General features: G+C 34.6%; 1 protein-coding gene across 3 annotated transcripts in view; it reads right to left on the bottom strand.

The window, feature by feature from the left end:
• Nucleotides 1–10410, bottom strand: part of LOC111047353 (decorin) — a 309650-nt gene extending 299240 nt beyond the window's left edge. For 2 of the 3 annotated variants that reach the window (XM_039430647.1, XM_039430648.1), the window contains exon 1: nucleotides 9846–10410. Coding sequence is in view for 1 of the 3 variants with exons in the window: in XM_039430649.1 (XP_039286583.1) it covers nucleotides 9846–9864 (19 nt within the window). In the remaining 2 variants the exon portion in view is untranslated. The remainder of the gene's footprint in view (nucleotides 1–9845) is intronic. The other variant, XM_039430649.1, reaches the window with a different exon arrangement.
• Nucleotides 10411–14655: the final 4245 nt, after the last annotated feature.

Genomic DNA, 14655 nt, shown 5'->3' with positions numbered 1-14655 from the left:
AAGACGGAACCACTATAAAAGACTGGCATTGATTTTCATGAACGAGCTTCATTGTCATATTTCAGTGATTCGCATTGAGAAATGTCAGGTGCTCAGCCAATTTAGAGCGTCGCGTGCCGAACACTGAACAGTGAACACAGGTCGATGCACCAGTCAAATCATCCGCAATTAATTTCCGACAATAGCACACGATAAATGGAAGCCAACAACTTTGTTTGGATGGTTATTTGAATATCAATTCGCGAAAACTTTTAGCCTAAATTGAACATGGTTGTTATTTGGTTGCTTATTCGTTTAGGTACTTGGCCTACCTAATTCATATACATGATGGCAATTTCATATTCTACTTGCACAATATTTTTTCAAGGATACAAACTGCATTGATTCAATTCACATAAATGATTACCAATCTCATCCAAATTTTCAAAATCTAGCCCAAAATTGCGAAACATTGTCCATAAATAAGAAAGGATCAGGAATGGGGTAGTAGCAGTCAGCCATTAGCCATATTGAATTGATGTCCAAAGAGATCAATGTGAAAAGAATCAAATCATGCATTATTTCAACCACATGATTCAATATAGCGGAACAATGGTTTTTTCAAATTCAAATATTCCTTCAAAAAACATTTCGAACTTGAAAAAGTTTATTTTTGATTTTATTATTAAGCTATAGTAGTTTTGAAATTGAAAAAAGTACAAAGCAATTCCCCTGAGGAATTCAACTCTCTTTCCAATGACATAGCCTATAAAAGAAAGCACATTTATGTCCATAATAACGATTCTATATATTTGTTTTAAAAGATCACATTGATTTTATGGGACAAAATTCAATATGGCCGCCTGCTACTGCCCACTAAGCTCACTTTAATTACCTATTACTAGAACTCAAAGTGAATGGAATGAAATTCATGATAATTATTAGGCGTAATTGAATTGTTCCTAATACTATCAGAGACAATTCTCAATTTTTGTATTTTTGGGTACAAATTGCAGGCAACACAAATTGCAATCTGTGTAAAGCACATTTGACCGAGATTTTTCGATAGCTTTTATTCTTGTCGAACTTTCTAGCTGGACAACAGTATTTATAGTCGGTGCCCGATTCCTTAAATCACTATGTAACGGGTGAAGAAAGGCGTGAAGCCCGATATTTGCTGGAGGATCACGCAGTTAAGCGCCCAGCAATAAATATTTCACTTGAGTCTATAACTCACTGATTTTTGTTCTAAGCCATCGCTCCTGTTGAACTCAGCTTAAGCTGTCGACGCCCGCTTCAGTGGTTGGTTGGTTGCTGCTCATCATGATCACAACTTTTTGCTCCAATAATATTTCCCATCAACACTTTATGTGATGAGAGTTTCAAGTTATTTCATGTGTATACAACTATTTCTACATAGCTTCTCCAGTAGGAAATGACACATTCCTAGATTTGTTATCTGAGATTTCCTAATTACTGTATATTATTAGTCCTTTTTCATGCTATCATGTTATGATATACACGCATCATTTATTCAAGTGTTGAAGTTCTCATGTTATGTGATACACATGCATTATTTATTCAAGTGTTGAAGTTTTCATGTTATATGATATACACTAATTATTTATTCAAGTTTTCTCATAGTAAGTTTTTCTGAAGTGAACCAAACATTTAAAAATTAAAAAAAAATCCCATCAATTGATGAGGTTATCAAGATAGGTTATTCAATCATGATTATTCAAGAGTCATCACACTGAATATTGTGATAACTTGAGAATATTGTATATTATATAGATACATTGAATATTGTTATACTTGCTATTAAATGTTGCATATCTGATTGGACTGAATAGATTTGAGTTTGGTTAGGCAATCACATTCCAATTCAAATATAAATAATAAATCGTTGCGTGCTAGCCAATCAAAACGTATAAAAATCCCTACAGTATCACATATCATTATGGAACAACTGATCATGTATTGTTCGGATTAAAGAGTATTGTTTAATCTGTACTACTAACTTATAGCTTTGGATATGCATGTAACACCATAGAGTGAATAATCTAGTACTCCATGGTAATACAGTACTAAAAATAAAATCTTGCTTTAAAGGATAAAAACCGAATGAAACTAGACTATATTTTTTAAGTTTATCGTTGTAAACCAAATTCAAAGACAACATTTATGAAATGCGGTGGCATGGGATGTTCAATTTCTAATTCAGCAGCATTGAAGAAATTGCCAGTTGAGGGGACGATTAAACAAACACTGGCTTTGACAAGAAGTGTGCCCACTAATTGCCGCTATTTCTTAACTGAAACGCATCCTGTAGACAGGTACAGGTAATTCCATTCGCCGGTCTGCCTGCCGTTCATTTCATTCCGACGAACTAAAACTCACGAGTCTTGTTAATTCGATTTCAACCACCGCTACCGTCACTTTATTTGGGCAAAAATTAGCCAGACAGAAATCGGGCAGAGCCCTGTAAACTGTGGACTCATTTAGCAGCGCTGTTGAATTTAATTACAGACACGTCCAGTGTTAACTGCTTCGATGTCGACTCCAGGGGCCCCAGCAAAAATTTTCCAACCTGTTAGAATTTGAGGCCAAGTACTAATTAACCAGGATAAATTTAACGCGCACTCGCACATAACATCGCGTTAGAACGCCGCGCGTTAAAATAGATTAGAGCGCTGGAGTGAAGCGAACTCTCCAGGTGGCTAAAAAGGCCTCTTCCCCGTTTCATGTTCAAACTGAGCGGTACCTTTCAATCAACACGAGCATTCGCCAAGCCTGTCAAGAGCAGCACTCAGCGAATATGAAAAATAGTACCAATTAAAAAAATGGAAATGTGGCACTCAAATTGGATTAGAAATGCCGAGCTAAATTTGAAATTCAATTGTGCTGATGAAATGTAGGCCTACGTGTCTGATGAACTTGAGTGTCAACGTACTCTGGAAATAGTAATTTAATACAGGAAAAATCAGTATATGAGATTTCAGAATTCACGTATTGCTTGTTAATCACTTAAAAAACTGATTAATTTATGAAACGGTTCAAGTATGAGTGATATGTGCACCTACTTGTGGCCAACCTTCATCATTTTATTAGCTTTGCTCTGTATATTTCAAGTTTTTGAAATCTGTTTATTATAATATTTGAACGAAATCCGTGCATAACATTTTTTGTCAGTCACTGAACGCGGAATTTTTGTTTGCTGACGCGGTGCCATGAGAAAATATTAACTCAAATGCAAGCATTGTTCTAGGATGACCTCTATTTCGACTTTGATTCGCACAGCTGCTGTCTGATCCCCTGAGAGAGAGGGTGAGACGCCTCCTAAATCTCAAATCACTCCTTCCTCACCCCTGAGCCCACAAAGACGCGTCACCCTCTGTAAATAACCCTCTTTGGGGTTCTTCCTTCGTCTTGTCCCACTTTTGTCCTCTTTCCACCCGTCTTCTATTCCACCCTCACAACCACTCTGTCTCCCTTATCCTTTTTCATTTTTTAGAATTCATTCTTCTTCTGCTACCCTCTCTGCGTTTTACTCCGTCTTTCAATACCGTTTTACAATTATTCTCTTGTTTTCTTCTCCGTATCCTTGATATATTTCCTTTTTGGTCTTATCCTCAACATTCTTCATCTCTCCTTGTTTCCAGTATCTTACTGATTTCTTCTGTCAACCCCCTTCCCTTTCCATCCTCAGCTGCTCCTATTCTTACCCCTTTCCCAATCCCTGATTTCTCCCTCTTTCTGTCTCTCCTTGTTCTTTCTTTTGCTACCTCTATCTCACCCACTAACAAATCATTTTTCTCTATTAAAGACCACCGACCTCCTGACACAGAAACCTAGCTCTCACCATCTCTTGAAAAGTCATAAAGAGTAAAGGAAGACACAATAAAAGAGGAAATGAGAAAGGAGAATGAGGAAGGAATTGAAAATAGAAGAGAAGTGGGGAATGAAGAAAAAATAGAAGGGGAAGGAAGGAATGTCTCCCCCCTGAGATAATGAGAACAGGAATAAAAAGGGGAGTACAAAACCAAGAAGGAATAGAATAAGGATGTAGGGGAGGATGAGAAGGTAAAAGAGAGAGGAAAAGGAGGAGAAATAGGGAAGGAGAAAGGAATAGAAGAGAATTAAAAACATATATAGGGAATGATGAGGTGGGGAAATGAGAATGAAAGTAATGGGGAAGTAGAGAAGAAAACGGAAATGAAGGGGATAAAAAAGAGGGGGATGATGAGAAATGAAGAAGCATCAATAACATGTGCAAGTAGAGACAGAAGAGGAAGAAAGTAGGGAAGGGAAGAGGGACAACTATCTAAGAATTTGATCCTGGCAATTTCGTCATCCACCGCAATCTCAGTGAAAACTACGCATCACGTAGCACAGCCTAGTGCTTGTGTGACGTCATCCTTCGAGCTTTACTGCAAAACTACTCTTGCCGCTAACTTCTAGTTACAAGTGAATTTCACGTTTACATCACATTACACGCTTCATAAACTGAAACATCTTCAAACGTTAAATTGCGTTTCAGACGAGACTGATGTGCAATTCAATAATAAGCTTCAATATAATAAAGATTGACAACGTAGTATTGACAAAATACAGTACATCTACCTCAATTGCTGAATTTAAAAAAGGAACATTGTTTTTTTTCGAAATAATTTTTTAGAAACATTGTTATTTTTCGAAATATTTTTTCTTTTTTTTTGAATAGGCAGAAAATTATGATTTGTCAAGATTGAAGTGGGTTGAAACTTCAGCAAATACTTTCGAAATGGGATAATAGCTGATAATTTCCAGATCAATCAGTTGGATAGACTATTGGCAGGCTTTCATTTCCTCATTTTTGCGAACTTTCTTTTTTAAAGAACCTGCAATTGATACGAAGAACCTGCAACTCAAATCAACTCTTCTCCAATTATACCATGAAGAAGCATAAATAAAAATATAAATCTCAGTACCCTTCTAAATTATTTTGTCACAACATGTTTCGGACATTAATGCCATTCTCAAGTGATTTGAAATAAATAAATACTCAAATGGCATTAATGTCCGAAACATGTTGTGGCAAAATAATTTAAAAACATTTTAAAATGTATCACTTATTATTAGCATAATAATAAGCATATAAGCCATAACGCTAAAAACCAACCCTGAACAATAAATTAAGCTTAAAAAAATAATTTAAAAGGGTACTGAGATTTATATTTTCATTTATAAAGTAGCCCTAAAGAAAAAAAAACATGAAGAAGCAGCCTATTAATATATGTAAAACTGAATGCTTTACAATAATAATTGTTGCCCACTGTTTCGCATGTAGAAGCTAAGAAAAATTTGATAAGACTCGTTATAGAAATCTAGTTATATCGCATTATTATTTCAAATGCCTTCAGAAAGTGAATCAGATTTATGTGGAGTCAGTACAGGAAAAAACAACTTTTATTTTTCATGTACAACTGGTCAACTGCTAGTTCCCCAGAAACACAATAATGATCCCTCAAAAAGGCATAAACAATTTGGGTAGGAATTTCAGTAAAACGAAGATGAACAAATCTAGAACCTGAGAACTTATAAAGCGGCGTCTTATAAAGTTGTGGCGTCACTTGAAAAGTATAAATCAATGATCTCAAAAAATTACTCCTAATTGTTCAGAGAGCAATAATATTACAAAATTGTTTTATGAATATTTTCCATTCATCTTACATCATCGCACGCATCAGCAAGCAGAATCTAGGACTTATACGGGCGTCACCCTCAGCAAAACGTTACAAGACAATGTTCTTTCAAAATCAGTTAATGGTGTTTTGTAGCCTAAAACCGTTAATCCACTCATACAAATCACGTATCATCATGCCTATCATTACCCACGTACCATCTAGAACTTCCATTAAAGCATCACTCTCAACAAAACCGTGCTTATCATCTTAAAAAATTCGACACTTTCAATTCATAATCACAACGTAGACAGATGCAAATCCTAATACATCAACCAGTGTTTGGACGCGCCTTCTTGTTAGTCACGTACTGTATAATTACAACATACACCACCGACTCATTCCCCATCAGGAGAGGGTTGTCGGTTGTCGGTTAGGGTACAGTGCAATTTGAAGGTATGTGAGGGCAGGGGTCTAATTACTTGGAGGGGGATGGATAGTCGAATATTTCATTGTTGAGCAACCTAATTAGCTGGAATGTACATCAACAGTTACAGATAGCCTATCTATGCCGTCTCAAGCGACATATAACTGAGAAGTAGTCATCACAGAGCTTTGATCACAGAACTTCATCTACCCACGCTTCACTCACAACCGACGCAATCTCAACATTTATTGACTTGATTTACTCAGTACGTAAAGGTATGCTGTACTAGGATCATAATTATGGTAACGAGAATTGATTTCCATAAGGGAAGTACTCGTCATTAGATCAACCCAACATTATGTTTCAATGAAAAAGCTAAATGACTCTATGGAAGGAGTTGTAGATATGGCATCAAATCAATGCTAGTAGAATAAGAATAGGCCTAGTTGAATAAAATTGAATAAATGACTAATCTTTAAAGGTGCGTACAGATATACGCGCCTCCAACACGCTCCGCAATCGCTCCGATCATGAACATCCGAAATCGCTCTTCTCGCGTTCCACTCTTGCTCCCGGTCGATCATCAATCGATCTGCTAGAGTGACGTTCGATTGCGGAGCAGAGCGAAAGTCTGTACGCACCTTAGGGAGAGCAGTTGACCCATAGTAGTATCTATAATCGACTAGTATCTAATCGCTCAGTAAACATAGTGCAGTGATATGGGTACTTGGGTTTGGAAGGTAACTGCTTTAGGCCAGCTCAACTAGCCAGCAGCTACGTCATTATGAGTCATTCCCAGTGGTTCGGAGCCCACCTTCAACAGTAGGATTTATCGTCTCTCGTAATCTTACACCACACTAAAACTCTTGCACCAGAAACAAAACATCAAAAATTAAATTCTCTATGGTTTCACTCTCTGCAAAAAATAGCTTACCCTATTAATACCAGAACATGTATATACATACAAAGGAATTGTAATTACAATTTCCACACCAATTAGTGGTACCTCAAGTCAACACGAAGTTACACGAATTTCGTTGTGTCAATGGGAGTGACATAGTTTAATTAATCAAGATTTCATTTCTTTTCTGATTCATATTCTAAAGAATTATTTCATAAATCTTTCGAATGAATAGAATTGCTTAAAGATGAAAATAGCTATTCATTATCTTTAAATTCAGAGTCTGAAGTTTGTCTCAAGAAGTAGTTTACATTTCAAGTAGATACTTTATGAAGTTGAATTGTTGCGTAAGATTTTTTATTTGGAAAACAATATTGATTTTACTTCTTACAGAAGTTGATATTTTTCAGACACAAAAGACTGAGCTATCTTCATTCAACTACATACTAGACTATATTGACAAAATTTAGAGAATGTTAGTAGTTAAACAGTAGCACTTTGTTTAAATAGTGAGATGTGATTTTTTTGGACTCCAACATTTTCATGTTTGGACTATACAATTTTGAAAATGTGACATATCTTCATAGCATTCATCTCTTCTCTCCACTCATAAAAACATCATAAATCATTCACCATTCATCCCCTCATCACCTACGCTTAAAAACTTCTATAAATTTCCTTTGTATATAAATAAATGGGAAGTTTCAACATGATCCTATTTAATTGTTAACATCTTCCTAATCATACTAATACAATAAAGAAAATAGAATTAATTGTGAAAAAGAAACACAGTAATTGAAATATTCTTTCACAAAGAAGGAAACCAATGATATTATTTTGTCCAGTTGTGATCTTATAAATTTTTGGCCTTCGATATGAACATTTCGATCGCTGTAAAATTCATAATATAGCCTATACTTTTTACTTTTGCAATGAGTGTACATGTGTTGATAAGGAAATGAATTTAAAGTTCAAATATTCAATGATTATGCAAGTTATTTGTCTCCTATGAACGAAATTATTTTGATAATATGGTCTTCAAACACACCAAATCGAAAACACAATCAACCTTTACAGATTACAGAATTGTTGACACGGAAATAAAAATGACATCAATTATTATCATGAGCATGTGCAATATATGATGACTAAATTTCAAGAGCTTTGACATCATTATCTTGAAATACTCATGTAACAGCATAATACTCGTATCTCATTTTGAATCGGTCTATTTCTTTGAAACGTAACAACAATGGACCAACTCTATACGAAACAAGGAAAATGGAGGAAATTCCAAGTGGGAATATTGGAAATATAATGACAAATATTGGGAAATCTCCAACCTTATTCCACAGTTATCTAAAATAAAAATAGAATTATAGTGAGGTCCACTAATGGCAGTGTTTGTTTAGCAATGGTATTGCTATCATTCAAGAAAGCGGAGGGAGCTATCTCTTTCTGGCTTTGCTCTGTTGCCAGATCGTCTTTTAACAATGTAGAATTAATAAACAAAATATTTCATCTTAATTATGTAAATTCATTATAAAATTATTAAAAATATAATTTCTTGCTTAATAAAATATGATTGATTATTTTAAACGAGAATGAACAGTTAATATTAGGCCTACATTAATAAAAATTTAACAGCTACCGTCTATAGAAGGCATTGACAAGACAGAGGTTCGGCAACTTTGTTCTCCTATCTTTCTCCACTGTCATTATAATGTGGACCTCACTATAGGCCTACACGTCAACTTTAACCCAAAAATAGTAATTATAGGCCCAAGTGCTATACTTTTGAAAAATCTAAGTTTTTTATATTTTTCAAAATTTGAAAAATGTGTCAGGAAAGGTTGCAGCTTACAAGTTAACATTTTCGATAGAAACAAATTTATGAATATAAGTGAACAATAAATTAATAGAGCTGGCCTAAAATAAAACAAACTACTGTGGAGCATAATTGAACCCCGTCATTGAACTATGCGTTCACTTTTATTACAGAAAAAAATCATTTAAGTTATGTTTGAATCTTCTAACATATAAGTGAGTTGGGCTACCATATTCCTTTAATATGTTTAACATAATATTCTCAATTAAAATTATTATGGTTTAGTATTCACTTTTATTTATGCTTTAAAACTGCAAAGAGTACAAAGACAAGCTTGCATTAATATCTTAATCCAAAAATCAATTACTGTAGCTTATTGATTACGGTAATCAATATTTTTCTGGTCGACACAATAATATTGTAAATTGCAGTTAGAAAAATTTTAAACAATTAAGCTGGGCGATGGTTGTTCAAAAGAGATTGAAAACTATAGATAATAAAAACTACTGTACCTATATAGTTTACATGAAATAAAATTAGTTCACAATAAGTTGATAGACGGTCTTTTTAACAAGCAATCGATAGCAGGTGGATCGATTTTAGGTTAGTAAAATATAAACAAACAAGGAGCAAACAAAATGCAACAACAAAATCCACATAGAGATCTGAAAATTTCAGAATTGGAACATTTTGGAATTATTTTCAAGTTTCCAACTTATGCAATACCTACTTTTCCCTCAACATTTAAATCGATAAAAATTAATTAAAAAGTTATTTAGGATACTCAATTGATTGTTATGACATGAATGACAGCATGCTTCATTGGGCTTACTTTACAATCAAAGTTACAAAATAATGTGAACCTCAAAAAAATAATCCTTTTATGGTATTTTGTCCTAAACAATAGGAGTGGAAAATAGGTTTCTGTAATGTTTACGGTAAGTTAATGCTTAAAATGGGTGTGATGCATATAATTCTAATATCTTGACCGTAACACAAATCATTAGTGAAAAAGACTCAGAAAGCTTTTATTTTGTAGGTACTCACCTATATGAGCTACTTTCATTGCGGAAAGCGACACAAACGCCAAGCTGTTGAAGAAGACTCCTTCCAGTTATCCTTTCATTGTACAACGGTCTGATTCTCAAAGAATCCTCAGCAAACCACAACTCAAACAATGCACATGGCGATTCAAACTACTTTTATTCACACAGAATCACTAAACACAGCAAGATTATACACCAAACTATTTGCTTATTAGCTAGTACTGAGAACACAACACAACTCCAATATTATTGTTAACTGCTAGCAAGGTAAACTACTGACACAATAGAACGCGTCGTCTTTTGTTTGCTGGAAGATTTCAAGGTGAAGAATTAATTAGAATATTTGTTTTCAAGTTAAGTTATAAATGAGGGGAAAGTTTAGAAATGTATTTTGTCAAAAGTAAGCGACCGTTAGAAAGTTAGCGTCGAATAAACTTTGATTTGCCACGTTTTCGTTCGTAAACTGACGTTCAGAAAAGCGGAGGTAACCTAACCTCAATTGCACAGCACCACGTCTCAACGCGAACTGAACTTTTCAACGGCAGAATGGCAATGGAGCGCAAGCCGTGTCTGAGTCTGACCACCACGGCTGACTGGTTCTTGGTTCTTGCTCAGCTGGTTTTCGTGTGCTCCCCTTCCACCATAAAATGTGCACCATCCACCACAAAATGTGCACCACATATTCACACCGACACACTCATACACTGACAGAAAATCACGGTTACCCCCTCTCTTGCAAGCGATCCTGAAAACTTCTGCTCCTGCATTCCTGGAGCCTCGACGCCAACAAGCCAGCATGTTGCGTGTGATGGTCGCTGTGTCCTTGAATTGAATAATCACCGACAAAATCAAAGTTTATCAATGTTGACGGTGGCTTTTCCTTGAGACAGGTCAACATCCGCAATTCAATTTATTTTTATCGGACGTCCATTTTTATCACACAGTGGGGGCGTAGTGAGTAAGTAGTCCCACACGGTGCAAGGGGCCATCAGGCCCCACAACTGATCTCAAATAAACTATGACGTCATCACATGTAGATCGATGATCTACTGGCGGTAAGCAAGCGAAGTAAGAGCGTTGATGCTTGTTATCACATCTAATATGGTAATCAACAAAATTGGAATTACAAATTCAATTTTCACGGTCTTCCTTTTCAATGAATATGGTTTGTTTATCATTCTTCTAATATTCGTTTGTGAAAAGTAATAATGAATTTGGGGTTTTAAATCATGGGATACTGTCGTGAACCTAATTGTCGCGAGAATTATAACAAGACTCCAAAAGTTTCCGTACGGTACGGTATTTTATTTTTCGAAAGATGAAAGTTTGAAACGAAAATGGATACGAGCGATAAGAAGAAAGAACTTCAATTCTAAAAAACAACGGTTTACATGAAGTGTAGAAGAACAGTGTAAATAAAGTGTGAGTGGAAAATTTAATTAAAGTGTGAAAGAACAGTGTAAATAAAATGTGAAATAACAGTGAAATTAGAGTGTGGAAGAACAGTGTAAATAAAGTGTGTAAAAGAACTTTTGAGCTAATAAATTAAAAAGTAAATGCAAAGTTTTGGAACTGTCCATAACATCATAATATTAAAGGTTTTAACTAACTGAAAAACAGTCTCCCGATGGGTTTCTTTGCACCACAGATTTATTCTGATCAAGTTTGTGGGAGCCTCTTTTCTAAAAAAGAGTTACATCAGATTTGGTTTATCTTTGTTTACCTCTCCTTCGATTCTGATACAGGCTATTATTAAGTATTTTTGGTTGAGATGAATATATTTATCAATAGCTCTATCACTGAATCGAGTACAGTAGGCCTATGTCTATCAAGCTGAAAGTATAGATAAATTATTGCATTTGTGGAATAAAGTGTTTTTATTTCAATAAAATTTCTATTTATTAAAATACAAATGTCTTTAATCCAAAATTTAGAAAGTATTCCATCCAATAAAAAATCGATACAGTAACAAAAGTTACATTGATAAGATAGTAGAAACTACTATGAACTAGGAAGACATGTTATGGCCTGAATCTATCAAGTGTTCAGCAAATGCCGACTTTTGTGTATAATTTTTAGATTTTAGTGCTTGGATATGTTCTCTAAACCTGATATTCAGGTACCTCAGTACTCATTGGAGATAAAGAGTTCCAAATGATCTCATTTCATTAATCATTTTATAATCTAAGAAAAGGCGAGAACAAATTTTTCTGTCCGATTACGAGATTTGACAGAAATAGCTGAAAACTGAAAAATGAGCCGAAAATACGAGGTTTTTGGGGCACCCTGTATCTAGCACAAGGAGATTTTGCATGAAGAAATTGGTTCTGGACTTCTCTTATGTACCCAAATAATATACTTGAAAATCAGAACTACAATATAAATTGCATGCACCAATGTATATACGGCCGTTTTTTGTGTATTGTAATATGTGATTAAGTACACTCAACAATAAATTTTTCATTACTCGACCGAATTTGACTTATGATGCATGATTTTGGACCGCCTTGACGAGCCGAGAAGAATGAAGTGTAGTACGATGAAATCTGAGCATTGTGTCAAAAGCTATAAGTGCTTGAAATTTTGATCCTTGAGGTGTCCTTAAGCGTGCCTCTCCACTAGGAAATACTGAAATGAAGTGCATCTAGCGGGTGATTCTCATAGAACATGAACTCATGTCATTGTGCAAAATATAAATGTGAAGACAATATAGTTGGTGATGATGGTTGAAGCTGGAAATTAGGTGTTTTTCACAATACAAGGAGCATTGTTGTCAGGTGTACCTGAAAATCTATATGAGGTAGAGCGCTCTCCCTGATCTCAGATTGTAGAGCACAGAAATACGCCCAGAGGGATTTTGAATTAACTTATACATCTAAATGTTAACAATCGGAAGATATTGTTGATCAAAAACTAAAATTCATCAAAATTGATTTTTCCTTCAAATTTCACTCATTTTTGAAAAATCATAACTCAGTACTCATTGGGGATAGAGAGTTCAGAATGATAGCCTATCATTTTAATCAGAATTTTATGATTTGAAAAAAGGCAAGAGCAAATGTTTTTGTTCGATTACGAGATTTGGCAGAAATAGCTGAAAACTGGAAAATGAGCCGAAAATACGAGGTTTTTGGGCCACTCTGTATCTAGCACAAGGAAATTTTGCATGAAGAAATTGGTTCTGGACTTCTCTTATGTACCCAAATAATATATTAAAAAATCTGAACTACAATACAAATTGCAAGAACACCCCCTTTTTTATGTCTATATACACTGGACTAAGAACAGTTCCATAATATTATTGCATTATTTCATACCCAGTGGTGAGCATCATGACAATTGCTCTGATTAAGATACCTACGCAACTTGTGGACTTTTGCAGTCGTCCTTGGTTCTTCCGTAGAGAGGTTGAGTGCATCCGGCAATGTATTGCAGTTACAGTGAGCTTCAAAATGACATTGGTGTTTCGGAACGTACTTGAAGTTGTGGGTCAATTAATTCATTATCTTAATGTCTCCTATTGTTCACATGTTGAGGCCTAACTAAGATTCATGTGGACATCATTTTCAGCAAAACCAAGGTGATAGCTTAGTTAATAAGTTGATAAATAAAAAAAAAATCCAGCCCACTGACAAAAAACACTCAACATGAAAAGATCATAAAATCATTTCCTTCTTCATAAATGAAAAATTACCGAATTACAAATAAAACTGGGCTACATCAGTAGCTAGTTAAAAGTTTTCGAGTTGCCTATGGAAAAAATTATATTTGTATTTTACTTTTATATTATATTGAATCATTTATATTTGATAGGTTCTCGATTTTTTATGACGCTCATGGAAGGGTGGAAATTTCGGACTTGCATGTTTCTGCCATCTAGCGGCTCAAGTTGGAACTCTCGGATCGATTAGTTTCTCAATTCGCCGCAATATTTCGTTATGTATAGACATTGAATTTATTATATCTATATAATAAGAGAAAGTAGGGTTGTGTTTGTTCGTGTGTTCGTTTGTTCGCATCAGAACATGTTGTCAACTTGTGGATTGCATACCGGAAAAACGGGAATGATTTAGATCTCCAAATTTTGCACATAGATTCTAAAAATATCAATCTCGTGCACCTGGAAGCCCAAATTTCAATTTTCCTTCTAGATTTTTCAGAATTAATGTTCAAATTCTATTAATGGTACATACGCTTTCATAAAAAATCACCAAATTATATGGTCAAAATTACAAAAGGAACATCTGATTCTATATTGCTTTCTACCTGGAAAACATAGTTTTGAAACTTCTTTTTCCTGATGCAATGTTTGTAGGCCTACACGTGGCATGGATTATTAATTTTTCAGCTAGAACAATTTTTGAGACAAAGTGCTAAATAAACGTCCATACAGTTTCATCAATGCTGTATCGGCAATATGAAAACTCATGCAGTTAATATGTATTTGAATGAAGGTGTTGTTATTTACATAAAGAAATTATATTCTTATATTTTTATTTAATAATTAATTTCAAAATTATTCGAGCCCTGATAGAATGACTGACTCACTGTTCAGTCAGTCGAAAATTTTAATATTGGAATGATAGGTATTTTGGCAAGCTGAGCAAAAAAATAAGGTCATAATATGACATATTATGCACCTTTTCGTTATATCTTCAAATGAAAAATGAGTTTTGTGGGTTGTCAAAACTCCCTCTGAAAGGGAAACTATTCAACTTATTCTATCTTTTAGTAAAATAACAATGATCATCCATCCATGTATCATCTTCTATACTATAATAAAGGAAAGAACTGGATTATAAACGTAGCCT

Source organism: Nilaparvata lugens, chromosome 6, assembly GCF_014356525.2.
Source record: "Nilaparvata lugens isolate BPH chromosome 6, ASM1435652v1, whole genome shotgun sequence".
In the NCBI taxonomy this organism is placed as follows: domain Eukaryota; kingdom Metazoa; phylum Arthropoda; class Insecta; order Hemiptera; family Delphacidae; genus Nilaparvata; species Nilaparvata lugens.
The sequence above is the reverse complement of the archived record's forward strand: the minus strand, read 5'-3'. Positions and strand labels throughout refer to the sequence as shown.